The sequence below is a fragment of the Aplysia californica genome, unplaced genomic scaffold (assembly GCF_000002075.1).
Source record: "Aplysia californica isolate F4 #8 unplaced genomic scaffold, AplCal3.0 scaffold00481, whole genome shotgun sequence".
Classification (NCBI taxonomy): domain Eukaryota; kingdom Metazoa; phylum Mollusca; class Gastropoda; order Aplysiida; family Aplysiidae; genus Aplysia; species Aplysia californica.
This window is the reverse complement of record NW_004797751.1, coordinates 429,368-456,815: the sequence shown is the minus strand read 5'-3', so window position 1 is coordinate 456,815 and position 27,448 is coordinate 429,368. Positions and strand designations below refer to the sequence as shown.

General features: G+C 39.1%; 1 protein-coding gene across 1 annotated transcript in view; it reads left to right on the top strand.

Moving 5' to 3' along the window:
* The first annotated feature begins 442 nt into the window (after positions 1–442).
* LOC101856044 (cullin-1) overlaps positions 443–27,448 on the top strand; it is a 30,913-nt gene continuing 3,907 nt past the window's right edge. Inside the window, exons 1-19 of the mRNA XM_005105617.3 lie at positions 443–589; positions 2,939–3,132; positions 3,831–4,035; positions 4,798–4,965; positions 6,695–6,836; positions 8,676–8,839; positions 10,108–10,270; positions 10,879–11,009; positions 11,404–11,511; positions 12,048–12,154; positions 14,017–14,065; positions 14,647–14,778; positions 15,260–15,380; positions 15,882–15,958; positions 17,174–17,305; positions 20,271–20,363; positions 21,276–21,397; positions 23,762–23,867; positions 26,375–26,488. Of these exons, the coding sequence (XP_005105674.1) occupies positions 2,966–3,132; positions 3,831–4,035; positions 4,798–4,965; positions 6,695–6,836; positions 8,676–8,839; positions 10,108–10,270; positions 10,879–11,009; positions 11,404–11,511; positions 12,048–12,154; positions 14,017–14,065; positions 14,647–14,778; positions 15,260–15,380; positions 15,882–15,958; positions 17,174–17,305; positions 20,271–20,363; positions 21,276–21,397; positions 23,762–23,867; positions 26,375–26,488 (2,301 nt within the window). The 5' untranslated portion in view covers positions 443–589; positions 2,939–2,965. The remainder of the gene's footprint in view (positions 590–2,938; positions 3,133–3,830; positions 4,036–4,797; positions 4,966–6,694; positions 6,837–8,675; positions 8,840–10,107; positions 10,271–10,878; positions 11,010–11,403; positions 11,512–12,047; positions 12,155–14,016; positions 14,066–14,646; positions 14,779–15,259; positions 15,381–15,881; positions 15,959–17,173; positions 17,306–20,270; positions 20,364–21,275; positions 21,398–23,761; positions 23,868–26,374; positions 26,489–27,448) is intronic.

Below are 27,448 nucleotides of genomic sequence, written 5' to 3'. Positions count from 1 at the left end.
TCAGTGGCACTGCCTTGGGGGGGAAATGAAGGTTTGGAACTTACACAGCATATATAGGGCGCCTCACAAAATAACTTTTCTGTAACTTTGTTGTGTCTTCAGTTTCATCTTTGGCTGATTGGTCAGTGTTTGGATAGAAGTGTTGATCATCCACGGCACAACCTTGCATTTGAGTATTAAAAGTCTCAGTACTTACTTCATGATCTCATAATGAACATCATTTGGTATGGGACCCAAATGAATTGAAAATCATGTAATATTTTTTTATGCTGTCTACTAAAGGTTTGTTGAAAGGTCTTGAGCCACTGCTAGAAAGTCAGTACTTTGAGAAAGCAACTGGAGTGTTCTCTAGATTTCTTCATTCTCTTCGACTTTATTTTTGTTTGTTTACAACAATGGTTATCATGATAAAACTTTGTTTAGTGTTGCAATTACGACTTATTGAAAATCTCTTTTTTACCAGATTGACTGAGAAGTGGTGCCATGGGTTATGAAAATAATTCAACTTTAGGCTGATACCTGAATAAAGTCAGTCATCAAGTGTTATTTGGATTAACGCAGTGTCTCGTCGGCATATCTTGAAGGCGAGGTAAGTGGTTTAAAAATAAAATGTTTATAAAGTTTTGTAGTTATTAGAGAATGAGAGCATCATGTCTGGTTCTACTTGAATGGATGTTACAGTTTTTGTTTTTTAAACGTTAAAGTCAAGATGTAATGATTTGTGAACATACGTTTTAAAATTTTTAAATGGTCTGTCGAGATAAAGCTAAACAATCCTAAACCTGTCCTACCTTATGTCAAACCAGGATTTGTCCAGGTTTTTAAAATCTTTTTGAAAGGCTTCTTCTTTTAGTTTTGAAACTTTTTGTTTCAGGCATTTTTCTAGTTATGGTCAGAATATTGTAAGTAGATCTCAGAATCTCAGGATGGTACACAGCTGGCTGGAGATGGAGAAGATAGCCCAGAACAGAGATAGGTGGAGAGCCCTTCATGGTGGTTTCTACCCAAGAGTGGGATGAAAGAGGCGAATGGTGATGATGATTGTCAGAATATGTTGGAATGACCATAAAGGATGCAGAAATACATGTTGTTATGACAGGCTGCCCATGTATTGATAATAATTGTTCTTACAAACATCAGGTTTCTTTGTCCTGGAGTAGCTGTGTGCACACCTTTTTGCTCGTTTTTCGGGGGGGTCTTCAAAGTAAGCAGATTTATGAACCGAGGTCAGTTTTGTGAGCTTTTGGTTTTAAATGGTTTGCTTTTGAGGATTTGAAATTTTCATATATTTGGTTAAAGGAGTTTGCAGGTCTGATGTGATTTGATTGTTAATAAATAGTTGCTATTGTCTTTGGCAGATTCTTTGTGTAGATTGGAAATAAGATTTGACAGTGATTTAGTGGGAAGTATCCTTAAGAGGTACCGTTCGTGGAGAAGCTGGTGGATTTTTATGAGGAATGTGCAACCTCTGGTTGCAGCAAGCCTAATTAGAATTACACACACAACTTTCCCAGGATAAATTATAAATCGTTTTATCTCAATTTTTTTATTGATGCATGCCTCATGACTTCAAAGGTTGATTTTTATTTTTATCAAAGAACTCTTGATTTGGTGTGGTTTCACCTTTCAGGCCTTTATTACTCTCTTAGTTCTGGTGTCTGGTGAACAGGAAAAAAAATGTATCAGTTGATGTTCGGGGTAATAACGACAGTCGAACACATGCTCTGACTGAAGAGTTAGGTTGAATAGTACTCACAGAGGAAGCCTCCCCTCCCCCCTTGGATGTCTTTCTTTCTCCTTGTATGCTGTCTGTCTGGGAGGTTGTTTTGTCATGTTTCATTCTGAGTGTTGTCTTCAGTTTAACCTAACCATTTCAGTAACTTTTGAGCCTTGGCCCCTGAGAACTTCCTAACCCATGCCATGCACCTGAACTTTCGTAGGTTGACTACTTGTAAGAATAAATGCTCAATGGCCTTCCAAATAGCTGGGTCTGGTGAATTATCAAACTGTTGGTAGCCTGGACAGATCTGTGCTTTTTGTTTACAAATTTTGTATTGTTCATCCTTATATTGTTGTCACCAGTTGTGAGGATCCTATTGTTGAAAATTGTCATGTTTAGCTAGAGCCACTACATTGTTCCCATGCCACAGCACAAATTAAAATTCTGAATGCATCCTTCCAAACAGTAGTGCAAGTTTCTAGACTCTAATCATTTGTAAAAGCAACTCGGATACAATAGATATCATAAGATGAAGAAGACTCATTGTGCAGGTGGTGGAGAGATCACTTGGGGTTGGTTCTACTTTTTCTTTAATATATTCTTCGATTTTTTTGTCTCTGTCTTGCTTTTCCCTGCTCTGAATATCTAACCTTTTTGCTGTGTCGGTGTGAAACTGTGATAATCAGATATCTCAGACACTTCTGGAATAATATTTTAAGTTATTTGATTTTAAATGAACACCTGCGCCCTCATCACAAGTGTGTCTAAGTTTTAAAAAAAACATTTAAGAGCTATCGTCACAGTTTCCCTTTGAGATGGAATTAATGTGTTACAAAATTATATTTTCTTTTTATTCAATAATTTGAAACTCATTTCTCAAAATGAATCTCTTGTGGATGAAATCCAGTCTATGAATTTTCTTTTTGAAAGTATCCTCTTGAACATAGTATCACAGCAGTTACTGTGAGCTGGATTGCTCTTGTCAGACTTAATTGAATTTGTCTGCTTTTAGTGGGTGGTTGGCGTGTGCTCTGGTGTGGTTTGCTTCTTCTTTCCTATGAAACATCTATCGTCCTTATCTCCCCTTCTTCTTTTTTATGTTTGTTACTCTCTTTTAACACCTCTAATCTTCTGGCACTCATATGACCTTATGCAGTTGGGAGCGCCATAAAACCTCTACTAAATCTAAACTTAACTGTCTGCTTTTTTTGTTTCCAGATCTCTATTTTATCGAAACTGGTCAACATGGCTAGTACGGCTCGCAATCAGCGCAGTGGGCCCAGGTCACAGGCTAACCCACATGGTTTGCGTCATATAGAACTGGATCAGATCTGGGATGACCTCAAGGCTGGTGTGCGCAGTGTCTACAGGCGACAGAGCATGTCTCGACAGCGGTACATGGAGTTGTATACGTATCCTTGTCATACATGTATGAGGATTTCATTGTCTTATGCTGTGTTGTAAACCTTACATAATATATGGTTTGGAGTGTCTTTGTATCACATTACATAGTAACTTAAACAGTTGTAAAAATGTCTGAAGTGAAAAACATTATCTCAAACCAATTTAAATGTTTCTTCCTTTTCACATTATTGGACACAAAAATGTTGTGCACCTGATGTGCCAGTGATATTATACTGCACTATGTCTGTTTAGTTATTTCTCATCGTGCGACAAATCAGTTTGTGTGTGAGACTTAACACTTATTTCCAGGATCAAAATTTTGATGTGGGTGGTTGGCGGGTGCTCTGGTGTGGTTTGCTGCTTTTTTCCTATCGAACATCTATCATCCTTATCTCCCCTTCTTCTTTTTTATGTTTGTTACTCTCTTGTAACACCTCTAATCTTCTGGCGCTCATATGACCTTTTATGCAGTTGCGAGCGCCGTAAAACCTCTACTTAAACTAAACTTGTCTTATTTTTTACGCCCTTGTCTTTCATCAGGATCACAACATGTAGTTTTATTTGAATTGTCTTCAGGTTGACACTTTAATACAGGAATATAACACATCTAATCTTCGGCACTTTTGTGACCTTATTATGTTGCAATTGCAGGAAAACTAACTAAAAACAAAATAAAGCAATTTTATTTACCTTAACCTTTCTGCAGTCATGTATACAACTATTGCACCAGTGTCCACAGTATCGGTAATCAAAATCAAGCTGGCAGCACAGCAGCATCGTCGTCCTCCCAGAGAAATTCCTCGTCTCGGAATAGAAATCGGCCTCAGGGTGGCGGGGCTCAGTTTGTTGGTCATGATCTCTACAAGAGGATCAAAGATTTGCTCAGGCAGTACCTGGTCAATTTGCTGAAGGTACTTTTTTGTTTATGGATGCATGTCGACTACTTGTAAGACCCTTGCCATACGCCATTTTGAAAAGTGACATGACGGAGTGTTCCACTGAGTAGTGAATAAGTCTGCTTATAAAATCCGTGAGGGAAGAGTTTTAATGTGTCATTAAAAGATTTCTGTTCGCTTTTATCCTATAACGACTTTATTAGCTGTCTCCTTCATTTAGATATTGCCTGTTGTAATGAATGTTACTTATCTCTGCTATCTTTAGATTTATAACTTTACTAAGTCCTGCAGTCTCGTCTGGGACAAAGGCTGCGGACAAGAGCTCTCCACAATCTCGATCCGGTTTCTCCAACTGTCCCCGCGTATGCCCAAAAATTGTGTCCTCTGCCACTTCCTGGCACAGAGATGATGGTCATTAGCCTGGCAGCTTTTAGATCCTGGCTTTCACTACCCAGCTTCATTCACTTTCCTACTGAAGGTCCATTCTCTCCCGCGACCAAAATGTCATTTGATTCTCTAGTGAGCGAGTCTGTAAGTGGGTTGTTTTACAGGGAGGGTAAGCTAAAGCTAAACTCTCTCCTAACCCTCCTTTCATAGCGGGGCTTTTGACTGTCTTTGGCAAAGTTTTGGATTATATGATGCACCCTTATTAGATCAAGTAGATTAGTAGATATTGCTGTTTAATAACCAATAACTAAGTCGTCATTTGTGCAGATGATTGTCTTGGACGGGTAGGCTTTAGAAAAGATTTGACTATATAATTCTTTCCATCCCCAGGAAGGGCAAGACTTGTTAGATGAACAAGTTCTCCAGTTCTACACCCGACAGTGGGAGGACTATCAGTTCTCCAGCAAAGTATTAGATGGAATCTGTGCATACCTCAATCGTCACTGGGTGCGAAGGGAGTGCGATGAGGGCTCCCGAGGAATCTACTTCATTTATTCGGTAAAGATGGCATCTGGGTTATTTTTAGAATAGGAAATGTGAGTAGTATGAAATCTAGGGGGAAACATTTCACCTTAGATGTGTGTTTGGATTTAACATAAGAGAGCAATCGTGATGTTACATCTGTGTATGCTTCTATTATGGTGGAAAAGTGTACATTTTATTTTCGCTAGACTCGTTAGGGAAGAATGTAAGCCAGCAGCACATCACATCAGATGTTATGTCAAAGTACGCTTTATGATGGTAATTTTGTTTGCAAAAGTTGATTTTTTTAAAATTGCATTCCTGAATAGCACAAGTTTATACAGGGATGTAAATCTTCAGGCTTTTTCTTTTTTTTCCGGCCGACTTGCCATTTGGGTCCCAGCTTTTAACAAAAGTCTACTATAAACAATATACATATTATAGATACTAAATAGAGATTATTTGTTGTAATAGAGGGAAAGAAACAAATATAATTTAGTCTCATTGTACAGACTTGCCACTCATCCCGATTTAATCGGGATATCCCGATTTTTTTGCCCCAAATCTCAAGCATCCCGATTTTCCCGATTTCGATCGCTAGTATCCTGATTTTTTGTCGTTGCGTCCGATTCTGAGAAAAAAATATTAAAAGTTCTGCAATCTCTTTTGCTTGGAAGCACCGATTGGACTTTTTATCGGCAGGAACTTGGAACGCTATTTTCTAAAGCATCTATGCTGAATCTATTAGTTGACTCACGCACGTTATTTCAACTAAAATTGATGTAGTATCGATTTTGAATTCCGACATGGATACGCTCAAGATGTACTTTCGCTTTTATAACCCAGAATTCTCCGATGGTGTCCTGATTACTGTAACAATTATGACATGGGCCTAAGAATAATCTATTTGTTGTTCTGCTGTTGGTTTAAAAGCAAGCTTCGTCTTGAGTTCTGGTTAGTTGGGCCCATCATCAAGACCCGTCAGTGGAACTTTCAAATGCTCATTCGCATCACGTGACATGACTTCGTACGTGTGAGTAGCGCGTGTGTCGGGGACCGTCGGCTGTCGGGGTCAGCAAAGTTCATTCGCATTGGTCGGGGTGTTTTTCAAGATTTAACCAGGACGACCGGGGGGGGGGAGCAGGTGGGGGTATTGTTTTGACACTTGGGCTTAAAGTGCATGCCGTGATACAAGTAGAACCTACTAATTGAGGATAAAGGAATAAGAAGAAAAAAAAAATGAACAACCTTGGTGCGATCTTTTTTTCTTTGAGTGTGGAAGTCAAACGTTGTTACTGTATGAAGACACTGGCTTTTTTTGCGTGGATGATTAGAGTTATGTGGCAGCTATTTTCAAGACAACGAGAGTTTCAGCTTTACTGCAACCTGCGCTCCCCCACTCTATCCCACTCCGACTCGAGTAATGCTGTCTTTCAGTTTTCCCTCTATTTAGAGGCCCAAACGTGAACTTATTCCTGCAAAAGTTTTCTCTTGCGTACTTTCCTCATAAAAGGGAACCAGGATCCTCGTTCCCCAGTACCCCTTATGACTGATTTGCCGTTGATCCCGATTTTTTTCACCAGATCCTGATTTTTTTACTCTAACATCCTGATTTTTAGATTTCATAGAGTGGCAGGTCTGCATTGTATTCTTATTTTAGTCAGTGCGCGCACGCGCCATATATTTTCCAGCTTTTTTTTTCAAAACCTGTTTACATCCCTGTTTATAAATTCTAAACTTCCTGGGCTTTTTTTTTTTTTTTCAGCTGGCACTGATCACATGGCGAGACAACTTGTTTCGGCCACTCAACAAACAGGTAACCAATGCAGTCCTCAAACTGATTGAGCGGGAAAGAAACGGAGAGCCTATCAACACGCGCCTGGTCAGTGGAGTCATTAGCTGCTATGGTAAGTTATTTGTCCTGTGTCCTTAAGTTTTCTATTTTAAGTTATAGACACCTGCCAATCGCACATTTCCTGCTCTCTGCCATTATCTCGTTATGCACTCGTTGCTTGTCAGTCGGCTGTACATTTGCACCTGCAAATCGGTCAAATTGTGGTGTGATATTTTGGTGCTATTTTGCTCCTTTCTTTCATTCACTCATTCATTTTGTCTGTCTTCTGCTCGTTGCTGTGGTTGGAAAATGTACGAATTGAGAATATTGAAATAATGATTTTAGAAAGAAAATCACTATCAGAAAATTTTTATTTTTTTAAAACTAGAGTCAAAATTGTCAGTGTGAAGTTTCTACAGGTGCACAATTGAAGCCACTGTGAAAGAAATTCATGCTAAAAGCTAAAAAGATATATAATTGGAATTTGTGTTCTGAGGCAACATTTCACATTCGAATGTAAAAAAAAAAATGGAGGAAAATTAGGGTACATGCTGGGTGACTGTATCGTGGGGCATGTGGGCCCCAGGCCTTGGTCAAAAAATTTTCTTTGCTTTTCTGCTTTATCTGTTGGAAGCCCTGTATTTCTATTGAAAGTGCTGTAAAACTCTTTCTAAAACTAAAAAAAACCCATTTGACTACTTTTTTGTGTCACCTTAGTAAAAGGCACTTAACATGTATTTTCCCCCTTTGGCTAGTCTTGTCGGAGATGGGCGTTAAATGTGGAGGTCCTGCCATTTCAATAAACTTACAGTGTTGCCCAGGGGTGTTAAATATATACAATTTTGCACAATATACTGTAGAACTATCATAATGAAATTGCCTTTTAAGTTGATCTGAAGTTAGAATAACTGGTGAGGGTTACTGGTTTTTGGGTCGGGGAAAAATGGGATTTAATTTCAAAGAATACTTTCTGCCTGCAGTGCAAAACTTTGCGGGTCACCTAAAGACTACAGTGTTTTCTGTTTAGATTTGAATCAATTTTGAATTTTGCACGGGTGCTGGCCAAATCTCTTATAGATTTTATGATCACTCGGGGATCTTTAATTAATATATGAAGCTTGCACATTAAAGCTCGTCTCCTTATACGCGACGTCGCATAGTGTGTGGTCCTTGCCGCTCTAAAATCAATAAAGTAAAATTATAAAGAAATCGTCTCCTTACACGCGATGCGGCATCTAATTGTAAGCGACGGTTGCCTGCAATCGGTACATGTAGTGATCGAGGGTCTCGTTGTGTGCGACAGTCTGAGGGTGTGACAGGTTTAGAGCATCACCATTGGTCAAAATACCTAGCCAAGGAGTGCCGGTCGACATGCTGTGTGTGATGTGGTGTGTGTGTATTGTGAATCTAATTTTGTTGTTTTGTTTTTTAACGGACAGCAGGAGAAGGAGGAGGAGGAGAAGGAGGACTTACATGGGATTGGCCATGTACGGAATATAAAATGTCAGCAGCTCGTAGAACTCCCATCTGAAGGACTTTGTACTTCCTTGTCGATCTTGACCTTAAAATTTGCCACTGTCTCTCTTCTGTGAATTGCCAGTTGTGGGAGGGCTTAGCCAGTCCCGCGCGGCTAAACGTCGCGTCGCGCATAAGGAGACAGTTTTGTTGCACGCAACTGAAAATTTTGGGGCGATGTGGTCGTGCATAAGGATACACACCTCACGACTCACCACTAGTGACCGCCGTATGCGACTGAACGCCGCGTCGCACATAAGGAGACATAGGCTGAGACCTCCCAGATTTTTTTACCCTTATCCAAGAAGGCTAGTTAAGATCAGGGGTGCAGCCGAAAGACAGCTGTCAAGAGCAGGCAGGTCATGTTATCTGATGTGGAAAGTTTCTATTTCATCAGTGGAGCTTGGCCTGAATGAAGATGACCCCAGTGCTAAAGGGCCGACGCTGTCTGTGTACAAGGAGCACTTTGAAAATCTGTTCCTGGAGGACACGGAGAGGTTTTACGCCACAGAGAGTAGCGAGTTCCTGCGACACAACCCCGTGACAGAGTACATGAAAAAGGTAAATAATAGAGGGATGGGTTATTCGCATACACACAGTCGTGCTCGCACGTGCGCACACACACACACACACACACACAGGCACACGCGCGCAAACACAAACACACACACACACACACACACACACACACACACACACACAACGCCGTGACAGAGTACATGAAAAAGGTAAATAATAGAGGGAGGGGTTATTCGCATACACCCAGTCGCACGCGCATTCACACACACACAGGCACACGCACACATGCAAGCACACGCGCACACTCACACACACATGCACACACATGACAGAGTACATGAAAAAGGTACATAATAGAGGGGGGGAGTTATGCTCACGTGCGCAAATTGTATTTCAGTGAGTTTGTCTTTCATCAGTGATGTTGTGCTCTAACTGGGTTCATCATGAGTGAAAGAAATAATGAGAAAGTATTATTCTTACACTTCCGAAAACCCCTTTGGCCTCGGATTTGAGGTACATTTGGACTGGGATCAGTGTCGGTGTTCTTTACCTCTGTGAAATGTCCTACGGGATGTTCAAGTTTTGTATGGCAGCTTTGTTAATTCTGAATCAGGACATTGGTCTTTTTGGGTGGTTGGCGGGTGCTCTGATGTGGTTTGCTTGTTCTTTCCTATCAAACATCTATCGTCCTTATCTCCCCTTCTTTTTTATGTTTGTTACTCTCTTGTAACACCTCTAATCTTCTGGCGCTCATATGACCTTGTGCAGTTGAGAGCGCTGTAAAACCGCTACTAAAACTAACATTGGTCTTTTCCTGAGCTAATGGGGCTAGTACAAACTGCAGGCAGGGGGTGAATTTCCTGATGTATAAAGGACTATAAGAATATATTGAATATATTGGAAATCATTGTTTTGAAGTCTGTGTGGCATTTTGAATTGTACTATTTTGCTGAGGATTCTTTTTTGTTCAATTTTGATTTTTGTTGTTTTTTTTGTCAGCAGTTTTATTTGTTTGTTAAAGCAATTAAATTACATAGTATTAATTGTCATATCTCTACCATGCCTGAGCGCCAGTTAAGTCAAAATTGTTCTAGTTTTGGATTGGATGACCAATTCTTAGTAGGCTGAAGTGAAATGTATCTGCATAAACCTGCCAGTGATGTAGTTTGTTTTTAGTTAGCGTTAATGCGAGACATGTTGGAATGCTAACAGGGACTGAAAATTTTGCCTCTTCAGTACTTGGAATTTCATTTTTGTTGTTGCTGTGAATGAGTCTTAATATTTTTGCATATTTTTTGTTTTGTTTTTAGGCAGAACAACGTTTGAAGGAGGAACAGAAGCGTGTCCAAACATACCTTCATGAGAGCACTTTTGATGTCTTAGCGAGGGTGTGTGAAAAAGTGCTAATACAGAAACATTTGGAGAATTTCCACTGTGAATTCCAGAACCTTCTCAACTCTGACAAAAATGAAGGTATTTCTTTCCGGGCCGTTTTAGCACATGTGTTGTGCATAGAAGATAGTCCTAGAAACATTGTGCTTTCGGATTAATGTTTTTTAATGGCGTTCTTGAAAGTTTGTAAGATTTGTTGTCAGGAGCACTGAAGTAAAAACTGTGTTCTTCTATTTTTAAGGGATGTGTGCATAAATAGTCCTGTCAGCATCAGTATTTGATGAAGTTATGTGGATGTTGTTACTTTTGCCATTGTGTAGGGGGGGGTTCATGATTAACTGATAACAAAATGTGAAGACTACAACACGGGGGGACAAAATGACCCTGGGCGTACGGATAGGGTTAATGTAATAGTGTTTTTTCTGTTCATGCGAACTGCTGTGTCCACCCACACTCTCAGTGCTTTTTGGTGCGGGAAAACAACTCATAATAACCGGGTGGGTGGTTGGCGGGTGCTCTGGTGTGGTTTGCTTCTTTTTTCCTATCAAACATCTATCGTCCTTATCTCCCCTTGTTCTTTTTTATGTTAGTTTCTCTCTTGCAACTCCTCTGACCTTCTGGCGCTCATATGACCTTATGCAGTTGCGGGCGCCGTAAAACCTCTACTAAAACTAAGTGTCCACCCACAGACTTGGGCCGCATGTACCAGTTGGTGGCTCGCATTCAAGACGCCCTTCACGAGCTCAAGTCCCTCCTGGAGAAACACATCCTGAACCAGGGTCTGTCCGCCCTTGAGAAGTGCGGGGAGACTGCCCTCAATGTGAGTGTGTTGTATTTCAAAATGCAGGGAAATGGACTTTCTTACAAACTGTTCGAGGAAAGAAGCAATCTGAGGATAAAATAGTGGTTTGTGTATCTGAAGACTAGTGGAAGTGATGAAGATTTTATGGAGCTATTAAGTATGGTTTCACGGCCATGGCGGTAAGGAATGTGTTAAAATTCTTGCGTTTTTTGCCCTTAATGCAAGCGCTTAGGGAGATTCAAAAGTATTTTTCTGAAGGCAAGAAACAAGTTTTCACTTAAAATGCAAATATGTGTTCTGGATTGCATATTCACTTCTCGAAATTGTAAAGAATTGAAGTTTCATTTTGTCTTTCTTTTGTTAGATTTTCACTCATTAAAAAAATTTCCCTGTCTGTTCCTTTCAATTCCAGGATCCAAAAGTGTATGTACAGACAATATTAGATGTGCACAAGAAGTATCATGCTTTAGTCTTGACAGCTTTCGACAATGATGCTGGCTTTGTTGCTGCACTTGACAAGGTGAGAAAATCAGAGACATATTGTACTTTTTTAGACACTGTTAAATCCTTCAACTTCCCAGTAAAGGAATCAAAGAAATTTGTAAGAATGAAGATCTTGTCATACTGAAAGTATCCGTTTACAGTAACAGTGAGATAGATTAAATGCTATAGTTCAGTAGCATTAGTCTCATGAAATGATTGTTATAAAAACATACTGTAAGGTGGTCTAAGTTAACTCTTTACCATTTTCTTTCTGGAAGAAAACAAATTGCGACAAAGAAAAGCAAGTCAAATTGAGAAATGTCTAGAATTCCTATGCCTTCTCATTCTCCTCTCCTCTCCATATTCTGTTATTCTGGAGGCATCCATTGTGTGGGCACTTGGTCTGATTTGAGTACTTATTTTTAATACTTTTGCTGATTGATAAACTGAGGTGAAGTGCTGTAGAACACCAATTCAATCAGTGAATCAAAAGCTGACTAATCATTTTTTATCTTCCATTTTTGTAACAGACACTTACTATCTCTTACTTTTGCTCGTTTTTTCTTTTTCCAGGCTTGTGGCCAGTTCATCAACCAAAACTTTGTAACAAAACAGGCCAAGACATCGAGCAAATCTCCAGAGTTGTTGGCCAGATACTGTGATTTGTTACTAAAAAAGAGGTGAGAGTCTTGGCTACGCTGCAGACATTGTGGTGTCCTGAATGTTGTGTAGTTATTGATGAGATAAATCCATGGGCTTGATTCAGAGAAGTTGCAGTGTAGGTGGTTGGCGGGTGCTCTGGTATGAATTGCTTTTTCTTTCATATCAAACATCTATCATTCTTATCTCTCCTTTTTTTGTGTGTGTGTATGTTTTTTGTGTTTGTTACTCTCTTGTAACGCCTCTATTCTGCTGCACTTCCATAACGTAATTGTGTTGCGAGTGCTATAATACTCTTATTAACTCATTCGATCTTCAATTTTAGCTTAGATTCTATTCCAATCCACATATCCATGTTAAAATAAAGGTCATAATATAATGTTGACTTCCGGGTCAAGCATTTCCACTGAAAATCTGAAATTTAGATTCAGTTTTGAAACGCGATTTCGTAGTTTATTCGACTTTGTTTTATCACGATGCCAGAATTATAGCCCAGGCACCAGTCTTACTAATTTTACGCAACAAAATCTATCATTATTTTGCCCACTAAAGAAATGTAGGACTCTTTTTTTATAATATTGATACGATTGGACTCATATTGCCAATACACTGTTATTGAGAAATCAATATTTTTGAGTGCTAGATCTAGGTCTGGATCTAAATTGTGAAAATTTTTTTCCTCAAAATCACTACTTTTTCATGAAATTACACAAAAAGTGCTACTCAAGACATGTATAGGTTTATTCCAAATGCAATTATGAATAATTCCATATAAGATACGAGTGAGTTTTTTCTGTTTGTGATCGTTTTTCAAGATTATAAAAAAATTATTTTTTTTCAATATCGGATGTTATGTTCAAAATGTACAAATATTATGGAATGTAGGTAAATAACTGCAAACTTTTCCATATTTTCCAGTTCTATATTCATTTATGGTCATTTTGATGTATCATTTGACTAGGTGCAAACTTATTTTTTGAGTTTCACCAAAGATTATTAATTTTTTATTTTCAAATTTTATCTGCATCCAATCATAATTGTGTTGCATAATCGTCTCTTACAGGAACCAAAGTTGAAAAATACACAAATAAACATTACAGATGTATTCTACAAACCATACTGAAAATATTGGTATATAATACGTTGATATTTATTTGAATTTGTGGCCCCAAAGACCGTTTAACTGCCGACTAGTCATCATCTCATTCGCCCTCCCGAAAAAAAATTTGTCCACAAGCCGAAAATAATACGTAGCGAATGAGTTAAAACTAAATGGGGCTTCGGTATGGTACTGAATAAAGTCTAAGGGTGCTTCTGGATTTCAGTTGACCTATTCTAGACAAATATATTTTGGAATGGGAAATGTAAATAATTGGGAGTCCGCTTTAAAACCGAACATGGATAATCCGAAAACGGGTAAACCGTAAGAAAATCCCTGATCTTTTGAAAAATTTCATCTAAGCAACCTATTTAAATCAAAGAAAATTTGGCGGTTCGCAGATTTCAATTTAAGCGGGCTCCAGTGTATACCATATAATTTTTTGTTTTGATAAGAGTTTTACGGCGCTGGCAACTGCATCAGGTCACCTGAGTGCGCAGAACACAAGTTGGTTGCTTTCATATTAAAAGCATTTTCAGTTCTGGCAACACAATGGTAAAAGTAACAACATCCACATTACTTCTGAATTTTGCCTGGGTAGTGGCACAAACTCACTCTCACACACATGCACACGCTCAAACACACACACGCTTGCGCGTGCTCACACATGCATGCATAAAAAAAGTAATGAATGTCAATGTGTTCTTTGCTATTTTCTTCTCAAGCGTGACTTTGTTTGGAAATTAATGTTTTCTTTATTTGTCTTTTTTTCTAATTTTGTAGTTCTAAAAACCCAGAGGAAGCAGAACTAGAAGACACTTTGAATCAAGTGGTGAGTTTTGTTGTGTTTATTCAATAAAAAAAAAATGGAATTAATCTGTTTTGTTTGTAAACGTCCTGAAACTCTTTTAATTCTTCAATCTCCTGAAATTCTCCGCAATATTTCTCTCCAAAGAAAACTTCTGATGAGGGTATTTTGAGTGTTTAAGTGAAAGAACAGTGCGTTTTTTTCTTTTTATTGTAGTAAAAAGGAAGGGAATGATTCACAAATGTACCCCTCCATTTTACTGTTCCAATATTATGTACTTTGTCTTGTTGTATTTTTAGCACTGTTCCAAATAACAGTTGTGCGGCTCTGTATTCGTTTTTATTTATCGCATCTGAAAATGTGCATTGTTACTTTATTTAGCTGGATTTGAGCGCTGTTCTCTATAGCATTTGTGCTGCTCAATTTATATTGTGTTATTATGGTATTAATATTTATAGAATCTGAAACATGTGCATTATTATGTTACTTAGGTTAAGCACTGTTCTTTATTGCATTTGTGCTGTTCAATTTATTTTGTGTAGTTATCATTGTATTAGTTTATATTCATAATATCTGAAAAAATGTGCCTTCTCACTTCTCCCCAGATGGTTGTTTTCAAGTATATTGAGGACAAAGATGTTTTCCAGAAATTTTACAGTAAAATGTTGGCCAAGCGTCTTGTGGGCTATATGTCTGCTTCAGATGATGCTGAAGCTAGCATGATCTCAAAATTAAAGGTATCCACATTTGACAAAGGGATTTTACAGTTTTACCCAATGGGGCTTTTACTTTTCATCTCAGATGAGTTATCATGTTGGTTGGATATTTGGAATGCCTTCCTCTACCCTTAGTGGGTTTAAATAAATGTGTTTTGAAGTTTCTGCAACGGAAAAACTAAAGATAACGAAAGGTTAAGCTCCCAGTACACATATAGTATTTCTTTCATCATAGATATTTTCTTCATGCTATTCTGTAACAAGTGGCTGTGTGTTGTAATCGATGTGTAAGGTTGTGTGTGGTGTGCGCGTGCAAGTTTTTGTTAGAGAGGGGGTAAGAAAGAATTGCTCTTGAAACCAAGTGGTGGTCATGTTCTTTGTGTTATTTTAAAGCTCATTGGGCATTTGTTTGTGGAAACGCGCTGTATAAGTGAAATTCAATATTACTTATTATTATTAAGTATTCATGGAACTTTACTGATGTTGATGCGTTCTTTTTCAGTCCGCCTGTGGCTTTGAGTACACATCCAAGCTGCAGAGAATGTTCCAAGACATCGGTGTCAGCAAAGATCTCAATGAAAACTTCCGCAAACACCTTGAGACCTCAAGGGAGCCATTAGATAGTGAGTAGAGTTTTTTTTTAGTTGAGGGAAAATGAAGAAAAAGTGTGTGTAAAGCATCGTATGACAAATACTCCCAACTTGCTGATACTAAAGAAATAGTCTCCAGTTATTTGTGTGTTCCTTGAAATTTGAAAAGTTTTAAGATCATTTTGTGGCTTTAATAATGATGGTAATCTTGGTTATTCCCCCCCCCCCCCCCAGCTCCTTGAGACTGCATGGGGGTTACTATGTGCACTAAGATGCATGTTTCTCATATCTTAATATTTTAACCATAATGTCTTCATAGGTTCAACTCAGGTTTTTAATTTAAGAATTACAAGTTTGAGAAATGAATATTTATTGTAGAAAGAAATCTAAGCTTCAGAGTGTTTAAGATCTGCAAGGTTAATAATTGTTTTAAGTTCAAAATCTGAATAATGGTACATTTTATGTACAATGTCAAATCTTTTAAGGCAATGGAAGGAAAAATACTACTCTTTTTCTTTGTGTTTCTCTTCATAGTTGACTTCAGTATCCAGGTACTCAGCTCAGGGTCGTGGCCTTTCCAGCAATCCTGTCCTTTCACTCTTCCAGTGGAGGTGAGTTGTGTAGTAGTGATAGCTTCATCTTGAATTGCTGCCAACCATTACATAAAAAACATAGTGGAACATGCTGACAAAATTATTTACTTCTCGTATTCGAGCCCTTAGGAAATGGATAAGTCACGCTTATTTCTATGATTTACAAGTGCAAAATAATAAAAGACAAGTTATACTTAAGGAATATGGCATAAATAGAAAATCTACAACTTTGACCCTTGTGTCGATTTTTGGCCAATATCTCCATTTGTGATTTGTGAGAAGTAACTCTTTTTGTCAGCACGCCTCACATATTTAAAACCTTTTTGAGGGTCTCTGTTTTTGTATCAGAAAATATGTATTCTCTTTTTTTCTAGCGTTGCTCCTTCTGAAATTTCCTTTGCAGAAGAAAATTATGAACTTTCAAGACCGGATTTGAAAATGATAATTAGAACGACGCTCACAGGTTAATTGGAGAGATCTTAACTATACATATGGGATATAATTGTTGCAAGTTTCCTTTGAACAGCTTAAATTTATTGAATGCAGAAAACTGAAGAGTGTGGGAGGGGGGGGGGGAGATTTACTTGTCCAGTTTCCACCATCAAGACTCGGCCTACCATGTTGAGAGTCTGTATTGTGGTTTTGAAAAATTGGCAGCTGTGATCTTGAAATGGTGTGTGGTTTCATTGGTGGGTGCTCTGATGCGGTTTGCTCTTTCGTTCCTATCAAACATCCATCGTCCCTGATCTCTCCTCCTTTAGGTTTTGGTTACCCCATCCTTACTATAGTCGTTTTTTCCTCTATTTCCTTTGTATGTTTGTCACTGTCTTGTGAACTGCTATTTCTGGAGTGCCTTGATAGTCAAAGCAGACTCCGTGCTGTTGAGGCTAGAGGGGTGAGCAGAGTAAGCCTGATTCCCCGTTTAGACTTCTCTGTTGACATCCTCCCGCTCATATGACCTTGTGCAGTTGCGAGCACCTGAAACCTTACTAAAACAACGTTTAAAAAAACCCTGTGGGTGGTTGGCGGATGCTCTGGTGTGGTTTGCTCCTTCTTTCCTATCAAACATCTATTGTCCTTATCTCCCCTTCTTTTTTATGTTTGTTACTCTCTTGTAACACCTGTAATATTCTGGCGCTCACATGACCTTATGCAGTTGCGAGTGCCGTAAAACCTCTAATAAAACTAAACTTAAAAAACCCCCCCGTCAAATGATGTAATGGTTTTTCTCAGCTGGAGAGAAGTTACCAAAGGTTCACAGCATTCTATGGCAGTCGACACAGTGGGCGCAAGCTGAATTGGTTGTATCAGATGTCCAAGGGAGAAGTGGTCACCAACTGCTTCAAAAACAAATACACTTTGCAGGTGCGTGGGCTTTTCGTGAAATGTCCTCTTTTGTTCTTTTACCGTTTGAATGATTTTATGCATATGAGCAATTGCCAAAACGTGAGACTCTTGAGACTCAGTGGTGCAAAAAAATTTTTCTTATCAATTTGACTCCCTTTTCTGTCAGTCACAGATTGACATTTAGTGCTCATACTCCTAGAGTATAAGAGCAAGGAGATGTAGGGTTTTGGAGATATGGGTTTATTGGTTTGGCAACCACTGTATTTCTTGTATGTAACAGTGATGACAAAAACAGATAAGCAGCAAGGCAAATTATGGACTTAAAATTCCATTTGTTTAGTAAACAAAGACTTTGTATCCTATGAACTCCATTCATAATGGTAATATAAATGACAAGCTTTGTAACAATGACGCAGTTCTTAGAACATGTCATCATTGGACATTATCATTGACAACACATCACAATAGTGAAAGGCTGTACAAATACAGTTATCAAAGCCTCAGTACCAGAAAAACATGTGTAAAGCAATTTTTAAACTAATATGAGGCAAAAGCACAAAATCAATGGAGCTGACTCGTACATAACAGTGATGACAAACATAACTTGTACATAACAATGATAACACAATGTACAGGAAAAGACAGTCATGCCTCCAGAGAGAAATGCGCACTCTAAGAATTAAAAAAACCCAGGAGAGGTTTCTTTTGCTTTGAAACAGATATCAGGTCATATCAAAGACAGTGGACGATCACAATTATGTTGCTAATAATGACAAACAGTACTCATACATAACAGTGATGACAAAACATACTGGGAAAAGGTAAAATCATGCCTACAAAGAACAAATTTGCACTATGAGATACACAGATCAATAAAGGCGTATTTTGCTTCTAAATGAATCTTGCATGTATGAAATATATGTTGAAAACTTATTAATATTAGCATTGATGACAAATATTACTTGTACATAACAATGATGACACAATGTATTGGAAAAAGGCATATCATACCAACAAAGTTTGACAGATAAACAAGGACATGTTTGTTTATTTGTTTGAGTAAAAAGAGCACACATGATTTAAAAAATGTTTGCTCTTAGGACAATGTAATTTCTAGTACGTCAGTCAGTCTTGTACAGCTGCATGATGACACCCCAAACGTCATCACTAAGCACAAAAGCTAAATCTATAACCACAAAAATGACCCATCTCTCGAAGTTTGTTCACACATCACACTCTTGTTCCAGAAAACCAATGTAAACACCGCAATGTCACTAAAATATTCAATAGGGTTGCCTAAAAACACTCAAAACAGTCCAGTACTTGACATTCAACGTCAGATTCTTGTGCGTCACCGGACACTGACGGCAATAACTACTTTCGTTTTTCTCTTTCCCCCGTTGCCTCCGCTGTTCTGGGGAAGCGGGTAAGGGGCAGTCACTCAAGAAAATAATTATATCCGGGCACTGTTGATGATCCGTTCAAAACAAAAGTAGGCTAAAATTCGGACTTCCGGTACGTCGCAAAGTGACGCCAATCACGGCGAATGTTAAACAGCTGACCAAAATCGTAGATCTAGGAACCTGATGTTCCTTTCGTGCATCGCGGCTTTTGAAGTACTGAATAAACGACGAAAAGCAAAAAGATTTAACCAGCTGTGGTGATTCTACTGAAAAATAATGGTGTTTTCTGAAACACCTAGTCCGTGGTGACACGATTGACGCACAAGTGATCCGAATTGTTCGTTTATTTACAAACAAATAAACCGATTTCTTGAGCAAGTTAACCTTTCTCGATGAGAAATAGCATAGAACCAAAGCACACGTAAAAAAAAAAACCCACCCAAAAATACTAAATTTTGGACATTCTTGGAAGTTTGCATTGGTGTGCTCAAAATGACAATCCAGGAATCACTAAAAAACGAACATTTTTGGCAAAAAATGTACAAACTCAAGATTGTAAAGCTGACATGGGGTCTGAAACTGCTAATGCGGGTTCTACATCCTATATTTGACATGTGTATAAATTTGGGAAGAATAAATACTAATGCATCACATTTTATGCACACTAATGTGAGATGTGTGTGTTTTTCCCCACGTTTTGGCAATGGCCTATATAGCAGGGAGAGCTTTGTTTTCCTGGTTGGTGTATTGAGAGGGTTTCTGTTTGTGTGGCAAAAAAAAAATAATTTTTTTTAAACTTTCAGTTGGCACTAATCCTTTGAAAGTCCTTTGTTCCATAACTATAATGAATGCATAAAAAAATTGGTTTAATATGTGCAATTTGATGTTCTCACACGTACAGTCACATTTAACCCCACGGGGCGAAAGACTTTACTCTACATGGTCTTTGACTTATGTGGTTGGTGTGCGCTCTGGTGTGGTTTGCTCCTTCTTTTCTATCGAATATCTGTCCTCCATATCTCTCCTCCTCCTACTTGTTGATGTACCTCGGCACTTACATATTGGCACTTATATGACCTAATTGTGTTGCGAGTGCCGTAAAACTCTTACTAAGGTTGGCGGATGCTCTGGTGTGGTTTGCTCCTGCTTCCCTTTTAAACATCTTCGGTCCTTATCTCTCCTCCTTTTTTTGTGTTTGTTACTCTCTTGTAACACCTCTTATTTCTCTTATCTTCAGCACTTATATGACCTAATTGTGTTGCAAGTGCCGTAAAACCCTTACTAAGTGGGTGGTTGGCGGATGCTCTGGTGTGGTTTGCTTCTTCTTCCCTATCAATCATCTATCGTCCTTAGCTCCCCTTCTTTTTTATGTTTGTTACTCTCTTGTAACACCTAATCTTCTGGCGGTCATATGACCTTATGAAGTTACGAGCGCCGTAAAACCTCTACTAAAAAAAAAAAAAAAAAAGACCCCTTACTAAAACTAAAAAGTGCTTACTAAAATACAGCTGCGCGTGCCCCCCCCCCCCCCCCCCCTTACAATGTATCTTTTAAAAAAAAGTATGTGTTTGTGTTTGCAGGCATCGACATTTCAAATGGCAGTCCTCCTGCAGTACAACTCTGAGGACAGCTACAGTGTCCAACAGCTGCAGGACAACACCCTCATCAAAATGGTGAGATTTTTGTCCTATGCGGCTCTGTGGGTGCTCTCAGCTGCTCTAGGTTCTTATAAAGTACACATCTGAAAGTTTTCCTTTTTTAAACACATTTTAAGACAGCAGCGTTTTTTTTTTCTTTTCTCAGCTTTGTTCTGTTTGATTTTTATGTGTGTTTTTTTTTTATTACTGGATAACTTTCTTTCACTTGCCCAGTTTTTATTGAAAAGAAAAGGAGTTGGAAGGCGGTGAGGAAGAAAATTATGGTACATTGCCTTACCTGACTGCAGGTTATAAGTAAAGTTGTTAGGTCTGATTTTTTAAAAAGTGGTTTTCAAAACTTGTATTTACTTCTCTGTACTTGACAGAGATAAAATCTACGTACTCATTTTATTTTGAGGCCATGAAACACATTTACATTGCGTAATGGAGAAGACTACGGTTTTGTTGAAAAGGGATACCCCATCATGGATACAGTATCCTTTTCAGTAAGCATGAGTCGCCACAGCCTGCCATTTTATTTGAATGGATTGATTTGATGCTGCTTTGATATTCCCTAATGGACTCTTGTTTCTGTGCCTTTGCACAGCTGAACTGGTCACAGCTAATCACACTGACTTCTGTGATGTAGCAGTTAAACGCTTCGCTGTGGCATGCAGGAGACTCAAGTTCAATTCTCGAGTGGAGGAGACAAGTTTTTAATGAGTATCTCTGTCTTTCTGCTGGGATGGTCTTTCTGCTTGGATATTGTGTCCCTCTCAGCCCGGGTTGACCCTGACAGACAGGGTCGGAAGCCCACCTCCTTAATAGTATAAGTTCTATCGGGGGTGTGTGTGTGTGTGTGTGTGTGTGTGTGTGTGTAAAAAACAGCTGCAAGGAACACAATGCAATGACAGCCAATCACTCTTAATCTACATCTGTCTTTCTCAGGACATCCTCCAACAAGTCTTACAGATTTTACTCAAGTCGAAACTGCTGGTTGCGGAGGACGGAGTCAGTGAAGCTGACATTGTACCAGGAACGCAAATCTCTCTATTCCGCAACTATAAAAAGTAAGTAGACCTGCATGTTTGCTGACAATAGTCTGAAATCCGACAATCGTGACCCGACCCGCGAGCCGGCCGATGCTATCGCTAGGCCTACCTGTATAAGTCGATGTGCGAAGTGCGAGGCCTGGCCGACTGCCAGCGCCCCCTTTTTCTCCCGTCGGCTTTGTCGGCACTTTCGTTTTCGTGCCGACGTCGGCGTTTCCGACATAATTGTCGGAACCTGAGTAGAGATAAGAATACGTAAAAGGACGACGACCTTAATTATCTACTTTCAGTTTCGTGCTAGAGCGGCCATTTTGAATTTCGTTTGTTTTGTTGACTGTTCATGTGGATTCCTTCTTGAGTCCGACTTACTTGTTCTACTAGATCTAGATTTATAGATCATAATAGACCTCAATGAAGGATTCATATTTCAATTCTATTGTGTCAAACCCTATGATAGGTTGTGCTGTAATATTAATGCTTGTAAAAAGCATTTCATCAGGTGCGTGAATTAGAATTTAGAATCTTAGACTCGGCTGAGTCTCTCTGTTTGTCGAATGTTCGGAATCGGATGCGGATTTCTCGTTCAAGGCCTCCTATTTCTATTCACTTGTTCTTTTAGATCTATATGGAGGATTCATATTCCAATTCTATTGTGTTATATTATTGTGTCAAACCTTATAGCAAAGTAGTAGATCTATAGGCCATATGATTATGCTCCTTTTTGTTTTGGAGGGGTTTTTTTCTTTTCATTTTGGACTTGTGCTGACCTTTTTACATGAGGGCCGTTGCAGGTTCTTTTTGGGGGTAGGGATAGGGTTAGGGTTATGTCTTTTCTTTATATTGTGTTTGTTGGGGTGGTCGCTCGTTACTCGGAAGTCCTTCCTTTTAATATATGACACCTACAAAAGGTCTTTGGGGGGGGGGGGGGGGGGTGTTCACAAAATTTTCAGACAATCTGGTTGAGGCTCACATGCAGGTCTAAGTAAGTTAAAAGATAGAAGACCACCCCAGTTGGCCCTGTGGTATGGCGTGTTTCTTTTTGTGTGAGCTTTTAAAAAAAATTTAACCTCATGAATGGGAGGCACAGATAACCGAACACGTCGGGTATTGACAAATGTCTTCAACACATCCATAATTTGGGTAAGATGACGAAAAATTAAATATATCAGTCGGGGTAATGGCAGCTTGTATGAGTTATCCATGATATAGAGTGAAAGTTTCACTTTAGGAACCGTATGGTGCTCATGTACATCATTGTGTTCTTGTAAATTACGTTGAGCACTTTCTCAATGGAAATGCACTATATACATGAAATCTTTAATTGTTATTAATGGTATCATTATTACATAGTGGAAATGCATTACAAAAGTGAAATGTTTAAATATTATTATTAATACAGTTGAATGTGTCCAAGACAGGTGATGCTTGTGGACAGTGTCATTTTACTATACCCCCAAAAAATGCCTGAGTTTAGGAAGTGGTTGTATGTACTGGTGATTGTCTTGGACATGTGCTTGTTAGAGCAGGTTTGACTGTTTTCACAACTGGTTGTTGTTAGACAGAGCAGGTCTGGCTGTATTCACAGCTGGTGGTTGTAGGTGACTATTCACAACTGATGGTCGTTAGAGCAAGTTTGACTGTATCCACAACTGGTGGTCGTTAGAGCAGGTTTGACTATTCACAACTGGTGGTAGTTAGTGACTGTATTAACAACTGGTGGTTATTAGAGGAGATTTGACTGTATTCGCAACAGGTGGTTGTTAGAGCTGGTTTGACTGTATTCATAGCTGGTGGTTGTAAGGGCAAGTTTGACTGTATGCACAACTGGTGGACATTAAAGTAGGTTTGACTGTATTCACATGATAATGTCAGTTTTAAAAACATAATTTTTGACAGTATCTGTCAAATTTTCTGAAGTTCTCATATTATAATGTTGTGTATGGTCTGCTTCAGTTTCTGTGTAACCCACTGACTGAAGTGTCTTTTGGCCATTCCCAAAGGAGGGACATTAACTTGTTCTTATGCATTGTAGAATTGTAAATAGACTGATTCAACAATGTCATGCTCATAACTGTGCCTGAACTGTAACAGGGGACTTGCTGCTTTTTTTCTTTCCTAATCCTTGCTATCGTCATTTTTCCTCTACTTATTTTGTATGTTTGTCACACTCTTGTGACCTGCTATTTCTGGGGTGCCTTAATAGTCGAAACAGACTTTGTACTGTTGAAGCTAGAGAGGTGAGCAGAGAGCCTGATTCCCTGTAAGAGCTTCTCTGTTGACATCCACCCCGTGGCGCTCATATGACCTTACGCTGTTGCGAGCTCCGAAAAACCTCTACCAAAACAAAAACTAAGTTTCTGTGTTTCCTTATTTCCTTTGCAGCAAAAAACTGCGTGTGAACATTAATGTGCCAATGAAGACAGAGGTCAAAGCAGAGCAAGAATCCACCCACAAAAACATTGAAGAGGACAGGAAGCTTTTGATACAGGTCAGTGATGTGCTTATTGATAGGTACAGGCATTGGTCAGATTATGAATAGATGTGTATTGAACAGTGGGGGGGGGGGGGGGGGGTTGATGGTCTGGTGGTTTGTCTCCCGGACTCGCAACAGGAAGATCATGGATTTGAATCCTGTCAGGAGGTCAATGTTGTGTCTTTGGGAAAGGCATGATACATGGCAATTTTCCTCACTTCACTCCCAGGTGGGTTTGGGTACTCCGGCTATGGACAGCAAAAGGTTTTGTCAAATTATTATTATCATCACTGCTATTATTATTGTTTTCTTTGAATGAATAACTTGACTTTTACATCATCTGTGTGCTGTCGGAAGGGAACATTTTAAAAAAAGGAATTATGTAAATTGTCTTGCCTTTCCACCTGGACTTTTTCACACGTGCAGCTTGTGTGTAGTTGTGTGTGTAGTAAACGCCAGGGACAGAGAACTCTGGCTAAAGTGCTCGTCTCTCTTGTCTTCATGGGAGGGGAGCTCCAGAGGCCAGGGACATTCCTACAAACTTTCTGTTGTCCTTAACTCTCCTACTTTTCTTTTTACATTATTCTATAGTAATAACTCTACCCTGGGACACTTATATATGATCTATTTAAAACTCTTACCGAAACCTTTTTTTTTTTTTAAAGGCAGTGGTCAGGTGGTTAGTGAACTTTGTTGTGTCGAAACTGTAAAGAACACTGGTCCAGTGTAAATGGCGGAAAGATGGGAGGTGACAGGATCAGTGGGTGGTGTGTGCTTGAGAAAGAAAACACACTGACCCAGTCATTTCAGGTAGCTGCACTGAGACATCCTGCAACGATGTGGTTTTTATTTCTTAATGCGTTAGTTTGTTAAGTGCATAGAGCTTGCTGGTGAGCGGGAATTTACACCTTACATTTGCTATATTATTATTATCATTTAATTATTGTTATTATTATTATTATTATTATCATCATCATTATTATTGTCATCATTATTATTGTTGTTGTTATTGTTTCATTTGAATGAATAACGTGACGCTTTCATCATCTGTGTGCTTTCAAAAGGAATATTTTTTTTCAAGGAATTGTTTAAATTGTCTTGCCTTTCCACCTGGACTTTTTCACACGTGCAGCTTGTGTGTAGCTGTGTGTGTAGTAAACGCCAGGGACAGAGAACTCTGGCTAAAGTGCTCGTCTCTCTTGTCTTCATGGGAGGGGAGCTCCAGAGGCCAGGGACAAACTTTCTGTTGTCCTTAACTCTCCTACTTTTCTTTTTACATTATTCTATAGTAATAACTCTACCCTGGGACACTTATATATGATCTATTTAAAACTCTTACCGAAACCTTCTTTTTTTTTTTAAAGGCAGTGGTCAGGTGGTTAGTGAACTTTGTTGTGTCGAAACTGTAAAGAACACTGGTCCAGTGTAAATGGCGGAAAGATGGGAGGGGACAGGATCAGTGGGTGGTGTGTGCTTGAGAAAGAAAACACACTGACCCAGTCATTTCAGGTAGCTGCACTGAGACATCCTGCAATGATGTGGTTTTTATTTCTTAATGTGTTAGTTTGTTTCAAAATGCATAGAGCTTGCTGGTGAGTGGGAATTTACGCCTTACATTTGCTATTATTATTATTATCATTGTTATTGTTGTTATTATTATTATTATCATCATCATTATTATTGTCACCATTATTATTATTGTTGTTATTGTTTCATTTGAATGAATAACATGACTCTTTCATCATCTGTGTGCTTTCAGAAGGAATTTTTTTTTTCAAGGAATTGTTTAATTTGTCTTGCCTTTCCACCTGGACTTTTTCACACGTGCAGCTTGTGTGTAGCTGTGTGTGTAGTAAACGCCAGGGAAAGAGAACTCTGGCTAAAGTGCTCGTCTCTCTTGTCTTCGTGGGAGGGGAGCTCCAGAAGCCAGGGTCATTTGACCCCCCCCCCCCCTGCAGTGTTTGTGATGACGATTTGCTGGTGATCTAGTGTGGGATTACTCTCGTACTTTGTTTTCATTGTGATTTTTTATAAGGTGTTTCCTTTGGAAATTGTAAATGTTATTGTGTTGATTCACATTAAACCATTTACATTATGTTTGTCAATTTCTTCCACCATTGTTCTCAGTTATTGCCCCTCTCCCATAGTCATTGCACCTTTCTAGAACTGGTGTCTGTGGTTTAGTAGTTGCGGGCTTGGCCATTGCCCACAGGAGATCTGAGTTAAATTCCCGAGTTGGGAGAATTTTTCTCGTGCATCTCGGTCTGTCTGCAGGGACATTGTATCCCTTTCAGACCATGTTGGCTTTGACAGGCAGGTGGAAGCCCGTCTTCTAAATGATCTAAATTGTTTCAAAAAGGACATAAAACATAAAAAGAAGTATAATCAATTTCTTCAACGTATGCCTCCATTTTGACCCGGTTGCCCATAGTCACTCCACCTATTTAAAAAAAAAAAAGTTTTCTGTAGTGGATTTTTGTTTTCAAGCTGTTTCTCATAAAGCGTTTTTTGTTGTTTTTCAGGCAGCAGTTGTGAGAATTATGAAGATGCGCAAGACTTTGAAACACCAGCAGCTGTTGATAGAAGTGCTCCACCAACTTTCTTCTCGTTTCAAGCCCAGAGTACCTGTTATAAAGGTGAGGTGGTTGGTTGGCGGGTCCTATGGTGTGGTTTGTCCTTCTTTCTTATCTAACGTCTGTCCTCCATATCTCTCCTTTTGTTCTATGTATGTTGCTCTCTAGTAACATCTCAAATCTTTGGTACTTATGTAACTTTATCGTGCTGTAAGTGCCATTAAACTTATTAGAAGGGGGCTCTCGTGGTCTAGAGGTTAAGGTGTTGGCCTCTCATTCAAAGGTCCCGGGTTCGAATCCGAGTAGCGACCGAAAAATTTTCTTCTCTAAAATTGTCTCCTTTCACCTCTTTTCCTGCTCTCTAGTTCTGTTGTCTGCTTTCATTTCCACTTTCTGCCCCCACCCCTTCACCTCCTTTGCCCCCCTCCTCTGGGCTCCTGACTCTTTCTGCAGCCTTTCTACTGCTACTCCTTGGCTCCTCCTTACTGCTGTCTTTCTGCCACACCCCTGATCTTCTGGTAGGAAAGATCTACACCTAGCCTTCTCGGACAAGGGCGAAAAATCTCGGAGGGCCCTGCGCAGGTTGCGCACGTTAAAGATCCCTTGGTGGTCTAAAATCGATAAGAGTAGGCTTTGGCCGCCACCCGGGCTAAATTCAAAATTTCCTACCAACTGAAAATATTAGGTGTGTTCCGCGCGCTCATATGACCTAATGCAGTTGCGAGCGCCGTAAAACACTTTACAAAAAGAAAAACAAACTTATTAGAAGTAAACTTAATCGGTATTGTGAAGAAATAATTAAGACTAGACTTCTTCCTTGGTTTGAGTTGCGATAGACCAGCAGTTATACAAAGTCCACAGTCGTTTCAGTAGATCTATTGGAAACACTTTTTCTGATGTATTAGGGTTTATTCGGTTGGTTTAGAAGGTTAATGACTTGAGTTTTTCTGCCTTTTTTAAACATTCTCCAAATTGTTACCGAAATTACCAAGGATTGGTATACCCATGAGTAATGAGAATGGT